Genomic DNA, 20,058 nt, shown 5'->3' with positions numbered 1-20,058 from the left:
TATCATCTCACTCCAGTTGGAAAAGCTATCATCAAAAAGACAAACAAACAAAGCTGGTGAGGATGTGGGGAAAGGGGAACTCTCATCCACTGCTAGTGGGAATGTGAGTTATCACAGCCATTGTGGAAAACAGCCTGAAGCTTCTGTCTGATCCAGCCATCCCACCACTGAGTATACACCCAAAGGAACTGAAGCCAGCATTTCAGAGACATCTGCACTCACGTGCGTCCTAACAATAGCCAAAATGTGGAATCAGTTTAGGTGTGTACCCTCGATGGATGAGTGGATAAATTGACCCCCCCCACACACATTGGAATATTATTCAGCCATTAAAGAATGAGATTCAGGGGTTGGCTCTATGGCACAGTAGGTTAAGCCTCTGCCTGCAGCGCCAGCATCCCACATGGGTGCCGGTTTGTATCCCGGCTGTTCCTCTTCTGATCCTGCTCTCTGCTTATGACCTGGGAAAGCAGTGGAAGATGGCCCAAGTGCTTGGGCCCCTGTACACGTGTGGGAGACTCAGAAGAAGCTCCTGGCTCTTGGCTTCCACCTGGCCCAGCCCTGGCCATTGTGGCCATTTGGGGAGTGAACTAGCAGATGGAAGATCTCTCTCTCTCCCTGTCTCTCCCTCTCTCTGTAACTCTGCCTCTCAAATAAATAAATAAATCTTAAAAAAAAAAAAAAAAAGAATGAGAACACAGAAACATGGATGGTGGACATTGTTTTAAGTTAAATAAATCAGGCATAGAAAATCAGTCAATCCATGTTCTCCCACATTTGTGGAAATTAAAAAGTGGTCGCAAAGAAGGGGAGGATAGAATTGTGGCTGTCAGAACCTAGGAAGGGTATAGGGCTGAGAGGGATGGAAAGTGGTTGGTTAACGGGTACAGGGGTCAAGTCCGATAGCAGGATAACTATGGCTGGCAGCAATTAGTTGACTATTTCAAAAAGAGTAGAAAGGATTTTGAATGTTCCCATGACAAAAAAAAATTAATGTGTGAGTTAGTAGATATGCCAATTACCCTGGTCTGATCATGACACATGGTATACATATATTAAAATGCACACGGTACCCCATAAATATGCATAATTACTCTGTCAATTAAAATAAAATATATTAAAAATAAAAATGAAATAAATGAAGGTAACATACATGAAAGTACTTAGCACAGTGTTGACACCAAGAACCACTCAGTAAATGAGAGTGATAGCTGTTTGTATGAAGGGCAAAGAAAGAAAACCAAGGATGACCCTAAATTCCCTAGCTTGGGAATGGGTGTTGGGCCTGAGGTTTAGATGCTGCTTTGGTTGTCGGAATTCCCTATGAGCGTGCCTAGGTGCCGGTCCTGGCTTGCTCCTGATTCCAGCTTCCGCCTAATGCACACCCTGGGAGGCAGCAGGTGATCCCTCAACTACTTGGATCCCTCCCATCCATAATGGGAGACCCAGATGGAGTTCTTGGCTCTTGATTTTGGCCTGGCCCAGCCCCGGCTATTGTGGGCATTTGGAAAGTGAACCAGTTAATGGGAGATCTGTCTTTCTCTGTCTCTCTCTCTCTGCCTTCCGAATAAAAACAAATTAAAAAAAATTTTTTTCCAAGCTTGAGAATTTGGACAAATGCTGATGCTTTAGATCAGGACAAGAAATGCAGGAGGACAGGTTTTACAGGGAGGGAGAATGCACGTTTAGTGTTTGGACATGTTGACTCTGAAGAGAACTCATGTGTGGGAGCCTCCAGCAACATGGAGGTTGATGGGCCCTGGCCAGTAGGTGGGCACTGAGGTGGTGGCAGACAGGAGAGGTTTTAGGACAGTGATGATTCTCTCAGGGATCCACGAGGGAGGAGGCAAGGGCAGCTGGCAGCAGGAAGTGTGGCGAGATCACGCTGTTAGAGAAGATGCCTGTCTGGGGACTGGGGGAATTTTTTTTTTTTTATTTGACAGGTAGAGTTATAGACAGTGACAGAGAGACAGAGAGAAAGGTCTTCCTTCCATTGGTTCACTCCCTAAATGGCCGCCATGGCCAGTGCTGCGCCGATCCAAAGCCAGGAGCCAGGTGCTTCCTCCTGGTCTCCCACGCGGGTACAGGGCCCAAGCACTTGGGCCATCCTCCACTGCCTTTCCGGGCCACAGCAGAGAGCTGGCCTGGAAGAGGAGCAACTGGGACTAGAACCTGGTGCCCATGTGGGATGCTGGTGCCGCAGGCGGAGGATTAACCAAGTCAGCCACTGCGCCGGCCCCTGAATTCTTGCTTCTTCACTGGGAAAATGAAAACTTCAACTTGAGACCACTTGCTAAGGGATCTGGCCACACCCACGGGGCCATCTTCAAGGGGTCCCCTGTGGACTCCTTGCTGCCCCTTACCTCCAGGTATTGGTGCACCAGGCGTAGTGTGCGATCAGTGACGTTGAACAGGTCCCTCCAGTTGAAGTTGGCCGTGTCGTCGGCCTGGCTCTCTTGAGGACCGTTATGCAGGAAGTTCAGCAGGGTTTCAACAGCAAGGCCTTCCTCACCAAGCTGCCTGTCCAGAAAACCTTTCACCGCTGGGTTCCTCAGGGTATTCTTGGGAAGGAGGAAACAGTCCCAGCTTAGAATCCCACATGACCTTTGGTCTCATTCTTAGCCATTTCCAATCTTCAAGGGCGAGGGTTACAGACTCTAAACCTCCCTAAACAGCTGGCAGCTTTTCTTCCACCAAACGCATACCTATTTCTATCCCTATTGCCCCAACAGATGGATCTCTATAACAGAGGGAAGGTGTGTGGAGGGTGGGAGAGGGGCAGGCGTGGGGCACTAACACGGTGTATAGGGGACTTTTCCTTGTGTAATTTTTGTTCTCTTGTCATTATCCCTGCTTTCTGAGGCTCTGGTGTTGGCACTGCAAAGCTGCATATGAGCCCAGAGAGGCACATTCAACCATCTTGGAAGTTCCAGAGCCAGCCCTTTGGGGGATAGTCTCCTTGGAATCTGAGCCCCTATGTGAATTCATAAAAGCAGGCACCCCAGGAAGCCACTGGAGCTGCGGCAGCTTTTAGCTCTCCTCCACCATTTACGAAAGATGCTTCCCTCCCAAAGCTGGGGGCTCCACTTGGTCACGGTGTCCACATTCAGAACTAGTGCCTTTGGCCCTGCTGGTTATATTTTGACTGAACCACAGCAGTGATCGGCCCTTTCAAGGGAAAGGGAAACAAGTGGAGCCTCCCCAGCCTGTGTCCCCCTCTCCCTGGCCCTGCCATGCCCTCCATACCCTGATCATGTGCATCTGTGGGCTCTTGTCAAAGAAGTACCAGATCTGGGGCCCTATTTCTTCCCAGGCTTTCACCAGATTCCTAAGGCGCTCCAGCTCTTCAAAAGTCGAGTTGGCCTGAGACCACGAGACAGAGACAGAGGCAAGAAGGAAGAGAATAAAGTGAGGAAGGGTCTTTGGCTGTGTCTTTCCTGTTCTACCTCTAACCCCACCCCACCCTGCCCCCCAAACCCTTCAAGCTCAGGAAAGGCTTCTCAAGGACATGTGAGATATTTTGCAGAACCACCTACCATTCCCCATATTGACGACACTACTGTCCCAGAGCCCCACGAAGACTAGATTTGGGGAAATACTCCTCCCCTTTCCTGTCTGTCTTTGCTCTGGGGGAGTAGGGATGCAGAGATGCATGATCCCTTCCAGGAGGGGTATAACTCAAGCAGAGGGAAAGAACCCTGACTGTCAGCCGCGGTGGAGACGGGAGGGCCCGGGCAGGGGCACTGGGGCCAAGCATTCCACTTATGGCCGGGGGTGGGGAGGCTGGAGGTCCACTTAGCAAAGAGCAATCAGGAGACGGGCTGCCAGGAGGGTGCACACGTGCCTACACACACACACACACACACACACACACTCATGCACCACGCATCCTTCTCGGAGGTCTGAGGCGGAAGCCACGAGGCTGGCTGGGATCTTACATTCTTCAGTATCCTTCGTGTTGCAGGGGAATTGGGAGTAAAGAGGATTTTTCCCATCAGCAGAGGCTTTGCGGCCCTCCAGGCTATTTTGGTTAGAGGGCTGGACTCCAGGTTCTGGATCAATGCATTACAAAAGGGTGCTGGCAAGAGAGAAGGGACAGGTTTTATGGGAGCCCCTCTTCCCTCTTCCCCATGGCGGAGGTAGCTGAGCAGAGTGATTAGTAGAGCCAGATCACATGTCCCATCCCACCCCACGCTGGGGAGTTGGCCAGTCACCCGAGTTAACAGGCTCAGCCCCAGCCATGGGCGAGCTCATCGTTAGTAACAAAACGCCACCGTGCCTCTGGATCATGACCTCCTCAGAGAAATAAAGGAAGGGGCTTGCCCTGTGGGTTAGGCTGCTTTAGAACAGGGAGGCTGAGAAGGCCGCTTGCCATTATTGCAAGGGACAGAGGCCATTCTCAGATGAAAGGAACTGAGTGGCTAAGCAGCCCCCCCCCCCCCCCCCGCCCCAAGCTCGGCTTTAGCCTCGCAATTTCCCTTCAATTAGCTGCTTAACTTTTTTGTTGTGTGTAGCTGTCTCCGGGCCCCACAACTTCTGGTGTGTCCCTTGCTGCCTCTTTTCAATTTTTAACTAGAAGGCCACTCGCTTGCTTTTCCTTCCCCACCCCACCCTCCTTTATGTACCTCACAGGAGCCAAAAAGAAGTGGAAGAAGGGGCACATTCCTTGCCAGGGACTTGCCATGTGGAATGCAATTCCGTTCCACACACAACACACACAGATTTTCATTGCACTGTGATTGTGAAAACAACCCCTCCCCCCCGGCCCCAGCCGTGTTTACGTGCCAGGCCCTTCTGACCCGAGCTTGGCATGCGTCTGGGGATTGCCTCCTCTGCTATCACTCTTCTCTTCCCTTCCTCTAGAACTGAGCCCTGGTTCAATTACATCGGTGGGAAGCCGCCCCTCTGCTCCCTTCCCCAAGGGGCCTCCATTCTTTCCGCAGCCCTCACCCAGTATTCTGCATGAGCGTTGCCCCTGTCTGCAAGGGGAAACAGATCTTCCAGGAGCGCTCTGTCTGCCCAAGACCCAAAGAGGCCCAACGCCCCGAACTGGCCTCACCTGGAGGTGTTAAACTCTCATCACACCCAACATCAGCGGCTGATCTGCACACAAGACCCTGGACACTTACTTGTTCTCTTGTCGTAAGAATAGACAGGGTCTTTCCTCGTGGAGTCGATCCCCAGGAAGGCCTTATAGTTATTGTCTTCATACCAGTTGAAGGAGAACACCCGCGAGCCCCCTCCCTCCGGGTAGCCACACAGCAGGTCGGACAGCGCGCCCATCAGCCGTGGGAAGCTCTCCGGGCTGCCGTCCTGCAGCAGAGGTCTGGTCACCCACAGCAAGTCCTGAACACTCGGCCGATGGGCGAACTAGGGCAAAGCGAAGGCTTCCAGTTAGCTTAAGGCAGTCTCAATCAAGACTTCCCCGTATCTGTCCTTGCAACTTCTACCTTTTAAAAGAAAACATGCGTATTCTCAGCCATCCTTCATCCATCCTGCTGTGGAAAGCAAGAAAAGCCAATCCTGTGGCCATCTGCTCAGGGACTCAAAGAGGACAAGGCGTAAAGACAGTCCCAGAGCGAGTCCTAGAGCATGCCACTAGCACTCTGCGCTTTCCAGTCTCCTTTAATTCCCTGGAAATGTGTGCTGGGGGAAATGCAGAGAAGCCTAGGACCACAAGCAGGTCTTGGGGTCTGTTATCAAGATGGGGCTGGAAAATCTGGGGAAATAAAAGGATGGAGGAGCAGCTCTGTTCCAGAAAGTCAAGGTCAGAGCCAATTTCTTTGTCCAAAGAGTTCAGAATGTAGTTTCTTATATTTGGAAAATATCCTCTTATTAGTTTAACTTTGTCAAATGTAAACTCTTCTATTTTCCCTCAAATGTGTGGCTTGTGATCTCTCTTTCTCTCTCTCCGTGTGTGTGAGAGAGAGAAAGAGAGAGAGAGAGAAAGGGAGAGGGAGAGGAAGAGGGAGAGAGAGAAAGGGAGAGGGAGAGGGAGAGAGAGAGAGAGGTTTCCTGCAACTATAGAATCAAGGCTCCATTCTTGAAGAAAACACTTGTTAAATTCTGTGCCCACTATGAAGAGGCTGGTGGTCGCCTCCTCTGCACACAGGTGTCTGTAGCACAGGGTGGCCTCATCCTTTGAAAACTGCTCTGTAATGCTGAGAACCACGTGCAAGTTTGTAGGAGCTGCCGGGGTATCTTGGTTTCTGTAATGCCATTTAGCTTTGCTTTAGGGAAAAATACAAAATAAAAACAGTGCCACTTTTATTCCCCAAGCATACCATATTCTCACTCTCAGGGGCACTTGGGGGTTTTTAAAAGCATCAGGATTCGGTGAGATGAGCCTGAAGACAGTTCTCACACCGTGGGAAGGGATGCTCACCTGCCGTCCCTCTCCCTGTCCACGCGCCAGCACCTGCCCTGGGAAGCTGAGTGCCACGTGCAGTCCACACAGTGAGCCACGCCTGGGGTCACAGTCTGTGCTTCAGCAATTAAGTCAGAATCTCGAATCGCTTCAACAGCAGTGAGCCTTACGGCAGTCTTAGAAGAGGCTTTTACCATTATGAGGTTGCCCATCTAGTCAAAGCATTCAGAGGTGAGGGGGCTGTTCCAGGGTCAAATGGCCTCATACCCACTTAACATAAAGTGGACCATCTGCTTCAGGCTAGTTCACAAATGCTTAGACTTGCTATCTAGACAGGCGAGACATCTTCTGGAACTCCTACCCAGAACTCAGAGCGGTGCTATGCCGTGGGGATTTTTTTCACACTCTCTATCAACTTCAACCCCATCACACTGATATGCATTTCTTGAATGCTATGAAGACAGGAATGTTCAACAGAGACTCCACGGCAGCAGGTGGCCATTGCTACAGTGGGCTCGTTTCCAACGTGCTCTGCCCCGCACTGCTGCTCTGCTCCGCTCAGCTTAGTTACAGAAAAACAGATGACGACCAGGGGGTTTCCCAAGTTGGCTGAGCCTAAGTCAGCTGGGAATACTGACGAGGAATGAGATCAGGGGAAATTATGTTCCATCTTTTGTCTCCCTGTCACAGCACTTCACCACACTGGACGAGCAGCACTTACTGCCCAGGTCTTCCTTGTCGGACTGTGTAGCGTGCAAGGGCAGTGGCCACGACCACCTCTGACAGTTCACCATCATATCCCCAGCACTTCTCAACCATCAAGAGAAAGAATTGGGTTTTTAAAAAAGATTTTATTTATTTATTTCAAAGGCAGAGTTAGAGAGAGAGAGAGAGAGAGATCTTCCATCCTCTGGTTTACTCCCCAGATAGCTGCAATGGCCAGGGCTTGGCCAGTTCGAAGCCAGGAGCTTCTTCTGGGTTTCCCACATAGGTGGCAGGGTCTCAAGCACTTGAGCCATCTTCCACTGCTTTCCCAGGTGTATCAGTAGAGAGCTGGATGGGAAGTGGAACAGCCGGGACATTAACCAACACCCATATGGGATGCCAGCACTGCAGGCGGTGACTTAACTTGCTGTGCCATAGCACTGGCTCCAGAAGGATTGTCTTCTATATAGGAGAAGGCTTGACAACCAGACGTTAATTCAAATATGCACATCTTGGGGCTGGTGCTGTAGCACAGTAGGTTAATCCTCCGCCTGCGGTGCTGGCATCCCATATGGGCGCCGGTTCTAGTTCTGGCTGCCCCTCTTCCAATCCAGCTTTCTGCTCTGATGTAACCAGGGAAAGCAGTAGAAGATGGCCCAAGTCCTTGGGCCCCTGCACCCACATGGGAGATCGGGAAGAAGCACCTGGCTCAGTGCAGCTCCGACCGTTGCGGCCATTTGGAGAGTGAACCAGTGGACGGAAGACCTTTCTTTTTGATTCTCCCTCTCACTGTCTGTAACCTCTCAAATACATAAATAAAATCTTTTAAAAAAATGTACATCTTTAACAAAAAAAAAGTAAATTATTTTGGAGGGATGAAATGAGTCAGTTTAGATCAAGCAGTTGGGACAGTGCCTCCAGTGCCATTGTGTCTGGCAGTGTGAGTCTGTGTGGATTGTAAGATCACCTCAGTACTAGAGACCTAGCACAGCCCTCTGGCCTGGGCTACGCCAGGCAAGTTACTTCTGTCGAGCAGCAGAATGATGGCTCCTTTCCTTTTGCCTCCTACCTGGGAGCATGGATAATCTGGAATATGAACAGGTGCTTTGAAATTGCTGGATAGAAGGATCAAATGTATTTCTCCTTTAACAGATGTGAGGTACAATTACTTAATATATATGACAAAATGGTAGAAAACAATGAAATTATAATTACCATCAATGGGCCACTTACTTCTTGAATTCTCGGTGACATGTCTGATAATATTCTTCCCCAGGATCTCAGATCGATACCTTGAGATCTGCTGTCTAGGACTGTGGGAAGCTGTAATTGACAGGAACAAGTTATATGTATCAGAGTGTGCTCCAGGGTTCTACACACACACACACACAGGCCTCTGCTCTGTGTGCTCAAAAACTCTTTGCTCTCTTTCTGCCGCAGGACCGTTTCTGCTTCCAGAAACCAGATGCTCTTATCTATTTGAGAAAACCAACGGCTCTTATTCCAAGTCACCCCGCTGAGCTGGTCAGTCACAAATAGTTTCATGGTGACATTTAATACACTAAAGTAACACTCTGACTGCTGGCTTAGCAACACCGAGCAAGACTCCTGGAGGAAGGAAAACAGCGCACAGCTGCCCGAGCGGGAAGGAGGTGCCTAACTGTGCCCCTCGGGGCTGCCTCCTTGTTCATGTCTTTCTCCCAGCTTCCTTTCCGAGGCAGCTGTGTGTCTTCCTCTACTTCACGGTACTGTCTCTAGGAGATTTCGCCAGTCACACCCACCACATTTAATGCTGCTGCTGGCAGGAACCAGAAGCTCCCCAATGGATGTGCCCCCTGACAGCAGGGTTCCCTGATCCCGGCCCATGCAACAGCTCAGGGTGCTCATGCATTTTCCATGCTGACAGGGGACGTGGAAGCCCACAGCTCCGCTGCCCCCGCGCCCCAGAGCCCAGGGTGAATCCCTGGTTTACCAGAAGCTGACGTCAAGTCCTGATTGACTTCATTCTTTGTCGTTCCAAAACTGACGGAATCACTGATCCCATCCGGGTCTTTGGGGACCGAGTTCTCAGTTTTGAGATAGTGGTTTCAAACCCAAGTGTGCCTTGTGAGGAGGTCAGAAGTGAGCCCTGGCATCTGCATTCTAATACGCTCAACTCGTAATCCTCAGCGGAGAATGTGTGGGCCACAGGCCTCGGTGGCTTCTTCACTGCCAGTGTGGTTCTCTCAAATGAGCCAAGCTGAGGAGCAGGTGCAGCCAGGCCGGGACTGCCCGGGTTCCCTTCCCTAGCCCTGACTCTGCCCCACTTTCTCCCCAGGTGGGCACAAGGGCCTTTGTATTCTCACTCGCAACTGTGGAAAAACTTTACACAGTCAGGGGACATTGGCATCTGAGTGGGTAATGAAAGGCTTTTCTGGGCATGGGACACACAAAGCAGACAGGGGAAGAATTTTCCAAGGGGGTGGAAGGCTGCACGCTAGGAAGCAGCTTCCCTCTTTAACCTGACCCTGGGCCTCAGCATTGGCTGGCCAGCACCTTGGAAATAGTTTGAGTGAATGCCGGGCAAAGCACCTTCATTCCCGTTTTAGCCCCTAGGAGGGTGGGGCTGAGAAGAGCGAGTAGGAAGGAAGCAGGTGCACACCTGTGCCAGTGGCAAGGTATCACCAAGTCCTGTCCATTCTTCCCCCAGCCACCTTCCCTCTCTAACTAGAGACCTAAGCAACGTGTCGACAACCTGATCCAAACAACCCAGCTGTTACCACTGGAGGGACATGAACATGGACTGGGTACTCGATCATATGCAAGTAGTACTGCTGATTTTGTTGGGAGTGACCACACCATGTGGTTTTATGACACACGTTTTGATCTATTAGAGATACTTAGGGAAGTATGTGGGAATAATTGCTATGTTATCTATGATTTGTTTCCAAAAACTTTAGCGGGGATGTTGGGGGGCAGGTAGGAAGAGAATGATTAAAACAAGAACAGCCGCATGTGGCTAGTAGTCAATGCTGGGTGACGAGTACATGGGGGTTCATGATGTGATTATACTTCTTTACACGCTTCTATAATAAAAAGTTTTAAACATAAATAAGAAGCTGTTTGCACACAAAATGGATAGAGCTTTAAATGAACACTGACTGAATGCTCCCCCCTATTTTGTCTTCCCTGATAGGATGATTGCCTTTGTTCTCCTCCTTCCCAGAACAGTGCTCGGAACAGCCCTCCTGCTGCTTCCCTGGCCCATGTCCCCTCCCTTCCAAAGCATCCTCACAAAGAGCCGAGGGCTCTCTAACAGTCCAATCCAGTTATGCCAATTCTCTGCTCAGAAGCCAGCCCCCCCATTTCCAGGAGGGGAGGTCACGGCCATGCTGAACACAGAGGCCTCTCACAAGCTGCCCCTGGCTCCCTCTCCAGCCTCCTCTCCCACCTCCCCCTCCTCCCACCCTGTGTGCCTGGAACATTTCCACTGTCCATCCAGCCTCCTTCCTAGCACAGTGATCCCTGTGAAAGACAGGTGACCCCAGGGGGTCCAGATGCTCCTTCTTCCACGCTGCAACTTGCCCAGGCCCTGCTGTGCTCTCTCTCTCTTTTTAAATAAAGATGTATTTATTTATTTGAAAGAGTTACAGAGAGAGAGAGAGAGAGAGAGAGAGAGAGAGAGAGAGAGAATCTTCCATCTGTTGATTCACTTCCCAAATAACCATGGGGTTGGATGGGGCAGAAGCCAGGAGCTTCATCCAGGTCTCCCACGAGGGTACAGGGACCCAAGTACTCAGGCCATCTTTCCTTGCTTTGTCCAGGTGCATTAGCAGGGAGCTGGATCAGGAGTGGAATCAGTGTCCATATGGGATGCTGGCACTGCTGGTGGCGGCTTTACCAGCTACACCACAGCGCTGGCCCCGAGAGTGTGAGGAGTCTGATGGGTTACTAGGCAGTCAGGGTGGTCCTGGTGGAAATTTGGGGTGCAGAGTGTTTGCTTTCCCCTGAGGGTCATCTTCAGTACAATCAAAAGTACCTACCTCTCTCTGCTCTCTTAGGAGCCCAGTTTACTTCCTTCCTCGCCCTTGTCAGCCCTGGAAATTAGCCTCTTGTCTGTCTCTGTCACTTGACTCTAAGTTCTGTGTAAACAGGAACTGCATCTTGTGCTGCTGTGCTCATGTTAGACACTCAAAGAGTATCTGATGAGTAAGCGAATGTTCTTATTATAGCAACATGCAGATGGATTATAATTGCTTATGCCTCCGACACCCAATGAGATGGTATGATCCTTAAGGACAAGGATGTCTTTTTGTCTCTGTACCATTCAATCATCCCATCCATTGCATTTTCTACAGCAGATCTGGAGACCAAATCATAAACCCACGTGCCAGGTGGTAGAATGAAGGTTACCATGAAGGCTGTGATCATCAATGTCCAGTCACAGCCCTGCCACACAAGTCTTCTTTAAAGTTGCCTTTCTTAAAAAGGGTAAAGAGGGGTCGGTGTTGCAGCATAGTGGGTTAAGCCCCAGTGACACCAGCATCCCACATGAATGCCAGTTTAAGTCCTAGCTTCTCCACTTCAGACCTAGCTCCTTGCTAATGTGCCTGGGAAAGCAGCAGATGATGGGCCAAGTGCTTGGGCCCCTGCATCCACGTGGGAGACCCGGATGGAGTTCCTGGCTCCTGGCTCTGGCGGGCCCAGACCTGTCTATTGTAGTCATTTGGGGAGAGAACCAGCGGATGGAAAATCTCTGTCTCTCCCTTTCTCTCTGTAACTCTGCCTTTCAAATAAATCTCTTTTTTAAAGAAGAATAAATAGTCAAATTCCTCTATGTTGAGGTCTCATTAGATTTAGATACAGTGAAGAAGTAGTAAATTAATGACTTTTTGAAAATTCAAATTCACTAACTCAATGTTATTGACCAGGAAGTTCTGAATCAGATGTGGAACACCTAGTTTTTTTCCTTTTTTTATAAAAGGATCCCTGGGGCTGGTGTTGTGGTGTAGCAGGTAAAGCCGCTGCCTGTGGTGCCAGCATTCCGTATAGGCACTGGTTCTAGTCCTGGCTGCTCCACTTCCAATGTAGTTTCCTGCTAACGTGCCTGAGAAAGCAAAGGAAGGTGGCCCAAGTCCTTGGGCTCCTCCGACCATGTGGGAGACTGGGAAGAAGCTCCTGGATCCTGGCCTCAGAGAAGCCCAGCTCCAACTGTTGTGGCCATTTGGGGAGTGAACCAGCAGAGGGAAGACCGATCGACCAATCTACCGATCGACCGATCAACCGACTGAGCTCCCTCCCTCTTCCTCTTCCTCTCTCTCTCTCTCTCTCTCTCTCTGTGTGTGTGTGTGTGTGTATGTGTGTGTCTATATGTCTCCAACTCTGCCTTTCAAATAAATAAATACATCTTTAAAAAAAGATTCCTGCAATAATAACTGCTCACTTCCAGGAAGAACCATGAAGAGATCTCCCCACAACTTCCCCTCTCCAGGGTCATCACTGCTAACACTGACACGTCTCCTTCCACAAGCATCAAGCTTTCGATTCAATTTTATATTTTCCTCTAGCTGACAATTCTACAGACGTCCACACTGTGACCAGTCTGTGCTTCAGTCACATCAGCTAATACAATGGAGCTCATAGAACACCCGCCCCAAACGGTGTCTCTGCTTTCCCTAAAGGGCAAGTGTTTGTTCCAAATACAGATCAGAACCACCTAAGCCTATTCCAGCTACAATAACAAAGTATCAAAAAGAAATCTATTGCTTATAGTGTTCCGGAGGCTGGCAAGTTCAAGATCCAGGCTCTGGCAGGGACAGTGGGTGCTGAGGGTGGGTTTCCTGCTTCACAGATGGCCCCTTCTCAGAGGGTCTTCATGTGGTGGGAGAGACAACCCGGCTTCCTGGGGTCTCTTTGCTGAGGGCACTCATCCCAGTCATGACCCAGTCACCTTCCAGGGGCCCTGCCTCTTATCATCGTTACCTTGGGGACAAGGATTTCAACATATGAATTTTGGGGGGAGACATTCACCTCACCTGAATTCTCATCACCCTGTTACTAAGAGTTCTAAATAAATCAATAAAGGAAGCATAAGAAAGACCGCACAAGAGAGAATGAAGCATTCCTCCACAAACACGACCTAGCACTGCGTGACCAGCATCGTGCTACAACAGAGTCGGGTACTGTCCGATCAGTTTTGCTGAAGATGATAACACCTGGTTACACCTGCCTACTAAACACCTCCCAGCCCTCCTTGCAAACAACTCTGTATCACGGCAGGGGCGTGGTCTTCTGGAAATGATCTCTTACAGGAGAGCCCGCTGCCCTGGCACTGCCTGCCCCGAGCATTGCTGTGCTGGGAGGGGGGGGGCAGGCATCACACCCTGGGGATGCTGAGGGGGATAGAGAGGAGCCCAGGCTGACAAGGAGACCCCCAGAGTCAGTCCCACACCCCTCCCGGGTGACCGCACAGGACTCCAGCATTTTGTTACTCACAGCCAATGGCCGTTTTTAAGTGATGTCATCACACAGATCACATTGATCGTCTGTGGACACAGCACCTTCAAGGATCTCACTGGTGTACCTGAGCCTGCCCCTCGCCGTGTTCACTCATGTAGGTGATCGGGATTCTCATCATGGGGAGAAGGAATCTCCTTCGGATCCCGCCCCCTCCATGGCTGCATCTCACTTCCTCCTGCACCCTGTAACCCCACACTGCTTAGAGCGCAGTCCACATTGCTCATCTTCACTCCCCCACCAGCAGCGAGATGCTGTAGCCAGAATCCCCAGTTTCCTCCTGCGGGAATCTAATGGGATATTTCCGGTTTTGTGTTTTCAGGTCTCTCTGTTTTTGTTGACACTTAAAAAAAATCATTTGAAAGGCAGAGAATCAGAGATAAAAATGGACAGAGATATTGTCTATTACTGGTTGGCTCCCCAAATGCCCACAACAGCTGGGGCTGGGCCAGGCAGAGCCAGGAAACCAATCTAGGTCTACCAGGTGGGTGGCAAAGACTAAGTACTTGAGCCATCACCGCTGCCTCCCAGTGTCTGCATTAGCAGGAAGCTGGAAGCAGAGTGGCCAGGACTGGAGCCCAGGCGCTCTGATCTGGCACACGCTTATGCCAAGCGGCGTCTTAATCACTGCACTGAATGCTTATCCCATCTTGAAGCTTTAGACGGTGCCCTTTTCTCTCTGTCGCCATCAGTGCATTGCTCTAGCCTGATTCGATTTGCTTTCTTCTGCCTCTCCCAGGATCTCTTCCATCTTCTCCTTCTTCTTAATATCAAAGATCCTAAGGGCCTCCTCACCCTTGCTTCTCTGGGCCTGCACTCTCTCCCTGGGTAATCTCACTCCCTTTATTACATAACCTGTTACTTTTTTAATAAAAATTATTTGAAAAGCAGAGAGAGAGAGAGAGAGAGAGAGAAACAAAGACAAAGGGGGGTGGGGAGGAATCTTCTATCTGCTGTTTCACTTCCCAAAGCTGGAATTGGGAGCAGAGCAGAGACTCAAACTTAGGCACTCTAATATGGGAAAGGGGAGTCCCAAGCAGGATCCTAATTATAGACCAAACGCCTGCCTCCTAACCTGCTACCCTTCTGTTGATGACTTCTACATCTGCACCTCCAGCCCAAGCTTCCCTCCACAGCTTCAGACCCGCACATCCAACCAAATGCAGGACATTTGCTTGGATCCAACACTTTCCGAACTGATCACATCACCTTCCCCAAGCCAGCTTCTGTGTCTGCATGCCCTCCTTCAGCCGATGGCACCACCTTCCGCCTGGGAAGCATCAGTGACTCTGCCCCATTCCTATCCCATTGTGCAAATCTCCAGCCCAGAGATCCAGAAACCAGTGCTACATGTGAGTCTAGGAAGGACGAGCACTCAGATTGCAGACAGGGTAGCCATAGGACCCTTGAAAGACCTGAAATCCAGCACCGGGCTCCAAAAGGCTAGCAGGGAAAAAGCAACGTGGTCTGATGGACAGGAAGGCTCCTAAGGGGCCAGGAGCCCAGCGGCACAGACGCTAAGGGATTGTCACACTCGAGCGTCCAGAGAATTTGGACATGAAGTAACTCAGTCACCAGCTCCTAATACTTTTGATTACCGCTTGTTCTGAGCTCCTCGTTTGACTGTGGCTGGCAACCGTCCATGGCATTTTACCTAAGTGGATGTCTTCTCTCCATGCCTGGATCCAGGCATACATGACCTGTAGGTTTTATCCCACAGCAAACTCAACAGATTGGAAAGCACTTATATCTCTATCTATTTATATATCTTTTTCTATGCTTGTATCAATGCACATTTTTGAGGCTCTTAATTTTGCTCTTGAAATTCCTTGGCCTCTAGTAACTCAATGAATGATCTCGTAGGATTTCTCAGCCATCAGAGTTGAGAAAGTGTGAAAGCCTCGTCTGTAAACTGGCTTTTAAATTTCACATTTTGTAAATACTAAATTTCACAGCAAAGCTGAATAACACAACCTTCCTTAAATGTTCAATTTCTATATTTTTTATTTTTAGAAGCTTTTTTTTTTTCACTTCAAGTCTCAAACATTTTTGTAACCTCTGCAAAGTTTGTGGCCTGTAGACACCATGCCTGGCCAGAATCAAGTCACTGGAAATGAGTCCACCTCCTCCAGGAAGCCTTCTCTCCTCATCACCGTGTTCTTCCTGCCTTCCTTGCTATTGGGTTAGGTGCCCCTCCAGGCTGCTCTGAACATTTCTAGGACAGGGCTCAGCGCTGTGGCACAGAGGACTAAGCCTCCACCTGTGGCGCTGGCATCCCACCCATGTGGTCATGGGCTCATGCCCTGACTGCTCCTCTTCTGATCCAGCTCCCTACTAATGGCCTGAGAAAGCAGTGGAAGATGGCCCAAGCCCTTGGGGCCCTGCACCCATGTGGGAGACCCAGAAGAAGCTCCTGGCTCCTGGCTCTGAATCAGTTCAGCTCTGGCTGTTGCAGCCATTTGGGGAGTGAACCAGTGGATGGAAGACCTTTCTCTGTCTCTCCCTCTCTCTGTCTATAACTCTATCACTCAAATAAATAAAAATATAAATTTCTAGTGCATTTATTGATCACTTTTAGATTGGTTTGCTATTATTTTTAGGCAGCTGTCTCTGCAGTAAATTGTAAACTCATTAAGCAGAGGGATAGCTTTGTTTTGTTTTTATATTTTCAGGGCATAGCACACAGTAGGTGCTCAATAAATAAGTGTTGTGTCAATTTGCGAGTAAACTATCATCTAGTCAGAAAAAGGGGGCAGGGGAATGAAATCTGCTGAGGTTTTAGGTTCCATGAGAGATTTCTCTACCAGAATTGGTGGTAACCCACCAGAGGGGTGGTTAGCTCTATCTGGGGGCGGGGCAGGTGACAATCACCTGCAATGATCCTGAGGAGGAGGGCAGCGTCTGTGGATGGAAGAGGAGAGCCAGGGATTCTGCACAGGGAGAGGAATGTGAGAGCCAGCCAGAGAGAAATTAACAGAGTGCCAGGTAAAAGTAAGGCCAGGAACATGGGGGAGAAGGAACAGTGGACCCGGCAGCCTGAGATCCGTACATGCCTGGTAAACACTTTTTTCTTTGATGTTCTCTGATCGCATACTCATTGATGAAATATTTCCTGGACTCTAGCTACGTCCCTGGCACCCTCGCTCTGTTCCCTTCCTGGCTCTTTGCAGTGGAGGTGCTGAATCATGAGGGTCTTCTTCTGAGACACCACTTCCATCTCACAACAGGGCCCGCCCCAGGGACCTTCCACCTGCAGCCAGCCCCCAGCTGCCTCACTGACGTGGCCGGAACTTGTACCAGAACTTTCCCAGGGCTCTCCTCTTCCTTTGGGTCCCTTCTCCCGTTATCTGCCCAAATGCACATAAATTGTTCCTGTCTGAAGAACTGGGAGACACTAAGTTTATTTGAATGGAAATATGAAAGCATTCTTTGGAAAAAAAGGTCACAGACAAAAATGGCAAGTATCAGCCCTACACACACACACACACACACACTCACTCACTCTCTCTCTCTCTCCCCCCACACACACACAGCTTTCTATGTCAGACACATTATCTTAATTTCCCAAATAATGAGTAACCTTTCCATGACTTATGACTGGGCTCAGAACTGTCAGCCCGAGTTCAAGTTCTGATGGGACCTCCCGAGGAAGACAGGAGGCATAAAAGGACTATGAAAGGGGTCCCCCTCCCCACTGTGGTTGGTCTGAGCAGCCCCTGAGCCTTGATCTCTGGGTCATCAGAGGAAAAAACCCAGGTCTTTTCCCTGAGGTTGTGTCCTATTTCACACATACGTAGAATAAAGCACATCAGCTCCAACACACCTTGAGTGCTGGCCCTTGATGTTTTCAAAGCAGTGGGTTCATCACACAGATGTCACTCTACCCACACACGAAGGAAGGTCTCAGGAGTTTTACTTTCTGTGAGTCAGACTGTCTGGAAGCAGTATTCACTTCTAGGCTGAGGACACACAAGGGAACACGGGCAGCCTCGGCTTCCAAGAGCCTTCACAGGGAGGACACGGCCTCTGGGAGCCAGAGGAAGGTGCTGGGGCAAGGGCTGCTAGGCTGCTAGCTCGGAAGCACCCGGCCAGAGGCGCAAAGCAAACCAAGGGCAGCCGCCCTGTGCAGTCCTGGGCTGCAGCTACAGGAAGTCCAGATTCATCCGGGAGGGAAGTCGTTGCTGAGCAACTGGGAGAATGTGGCGTTGAGGCCTGTTTGTTGCAACTTGACAGTCATTAAGCACCAGATGAAAAGAGAGGAAGCTGGCTTTGGTGGGGAAGGGGCAGCCAGGAGGGGACACCCCGAGTGCTAGGAAATGCGTCACCCGTGGAGAATTCGGACTCGGCCACCGGGACTGGGGGCAGGGCAGACTCGCCACACTGTCTCTGCTGGGAGAGGCCCCAGAGACTTGCTGTCTCCCAGGCCTGGAGGGGCAGAGCCTGTGACCTGAGCTTGGGCTCTGGGCTGTGGGCACGGGTCAGGTAGGGGACATTCCTTGGCCTAACAGACTCTAAGCCCCTTTTACCCTGCAGTGTCTTCTCTCCTCGGATCCGTGGCTGATGAAAGCAAGAGGGAGCTTGGGATTGGAAGCTGCCTCTGTGAGCGAGGCCTCCACCCGGGGCGGGGGGGGGGGGGGGAGGGGGCCGGGGACGGAAGAGATGGGGGAGCAGGGATCCTCCGCAGGGCAGCTGTGCTCACCTCGGTTCCAGCAAAGCCTTTGCGCTTCCAGGCGCTTTTCCAGCTCTTCTCTAATGTGACCCTCTGACACACAGGCCAGGGCTTAGGATCCCCATTTCAGACAGGGAGGCTGAGGTCCCTTCTCAGTGGCAGCAAGGTAGGTGCTGACCCACAGCCAGGACCCAGGCTCCCGGCCACTGGGAGGTGCCTGTGTGCCCCAGCAAGCAGACACTGATTAGTTCATAGGGATGGGGGAGACTCTGTGGCTGTGCTGAGACCTTTCAGGAAAGGATGGACATTGGTGGCAGGTGGGGAAGAGTTTGATGCAAAAGCTCTGAACCTGGGGCATGGCTGCCTCAGCTCCCTGACCTCCCATCTGCCCTGTGTCTGTGTCTATACAAACTTGCATTTCCCTAGAGGAAAAGTCTGGAGCACTTGACGGCTATTCAAGGTCATCTTAAACCACACGAAGGTGAAGGGTTCCTGTTCTGTAAAGAAACATCAGGAGCCGAAACACTTCCTAGAAACAACGTGCCTGGGCTGGGCTGCAGGTGCTGGGTCCACACTTAGAGAGTAAAGGCCGGGACCCCAGGCCCTGCTACCCTGAAGGGCTGCCCTCCCGGGGGCTGCTCATGTCTTAAGCCACTTGAGTTCTGACCTCTCAGTACTTCTTTCTTTTGAAATCCATAGTAACAACATCTGATCTGTCACGAAAAGCAAATCTGGCCTACTGCATACCCGGTGCCTAAAACAAATCCTGGCAGGCAAATGCCAGGCCGATAGGCCTTGCACCCATTTAGTGGACATTAAGGATCCTCTCTTATTTCTGAGTCTTCTTTATTGAAATCCATGTGCCCAGGGGGCATGTCGGCTGTAACAATTTTTGTAGATGCAGGCAGAGCAAGTGTGAGTGCTCAGAATCAGACATACTTGCAGCAGCTTCATCCGTTTCAAGAGCACAAGGAACCCATTTTCCAACTTAGCTCTGTGTCCAGCCAACAGCCCCGCTGCCCTCGGGTGGTGCCAGTCCGTGGCCTTCACCTCTCTCCTCCCTCCCCAAGCCTTCACCCAGGAAGGGGGAAAAGTCCAGGATCCAAAGACTTAGACATGCGAAGAGAGAGGAAATCCCTATGCAAGTCAGGAGGGCGCCTCATTTTTAAATCCTGGAGGAGGGGGCGTTCCCAGAAACTTCACCCCAAATGCAAACGCGGAGCTGAAATTTAACAAAGGGCAGCCAGCGACCCTGAGCACAAAACTGGTGGCTCTCACTGGGCAGCTGGTGGTCTGCTCTGCTTATTCCTCGTGCTCCAGGAACTCAGGGAGCAGAGCCAAGCACCAAGCCGGACATCGACGGGAGCTCACAGTCAGGACCCAAAACTAAGTCCTTTCTCTCCTGGAACTCAGTGTTCAGCACCCATGGTCCAAGAGCCACAGGTAAACAAAGTCAGAAAAGCAAAATCCGCACCCGAATATGGTAGGGGGAAGGAAAGAAAGGATCAAAGTGAGCTGGAGCCAAATGTGGGCGTGGGCGTGGGCGTGGGCGTGGGCGTGGGCGCGAGCATGGGCGCGAGCATGGGTGTGCGGAGCCCCTCAACCCAGGCCCATGGTGGGGAGGGGGGGTGACTGCACTTTCCCAGCAGCGTGGCTGGTCTTGGCACCCCCCTCGGTCCCCCTGCTGAACTTCCACAAATAAACATTCAAAGCAGAAGGGACAGATTTGCTTCTCAGCAAGATTTCAAAGCTGCACACAGAGTCAGAGGGAAAACAGGAAGGCCCTGGGGGAGGGGGAGGGGGAGCGGGAGGAGCAGGGGCA

At 50.7% G+C, this 20,058-nt stretch overlaps 1 protein-coding gene across 2 annotated transcripts in view; it reads right to left on the bottom strand.

The window, feature by feature from the left end:
• ABCA4 (ATP binding cassette subfamily A member 4) overlaps positions 1–20,058 on the bottom strand; it is a 138,845-nt gene that overhangs the window by 90,059 nt on the left and 28,728 nt on the right. For both annotated transcript variants that reach the window (XM_051857469.2, XM_070078016.1), the window contains exons 7-11: positions 8,306–8,395; positions 5,130–5,370; positions 3,939–4,078; positions 3,247–3,363; positions 2,364–2,561 (exon numbers count right to left, since the gene is read on the bottom strand). In XM_051857469.2, coding sequence (XP_051713429.2) covers positions 2,364–2,561; positions 3,247–3,363; positions 3,939–4,078; positions 5,130–5,370; positions 8,306–8,395 — 786 coding nt within the window. The remainder of the gene's footprint in view (positions 1–2,363; positions 2,562–3,246; positions 3,364–3,938; positions 4,079–5,129; positions 5,371–8,305; positions 8,396–20,058) is intronic.

The sequence above is a fragment of the Oryctolagus cuniculus genome, chromosome 7 (genome assembly GCF_964237555.1).
Source record: "Oryctolagus cuniculus chromosome 7, mOryCun1.1, whole genome shotgun sequence".
NCBI classification, from domain to species: domain Eukaryota; kingdom Metazoa; phylum Chordata; class Mammalia; order Lagomorpha; family Leporidae; genus Oryctolagus; species Oryctolagus cuniculus.
The sequence above is the reverse complement of the archived record's forward strand: the minus strand, read 5'-3'. Positions and strand labels throughout refer to the sequence as shown.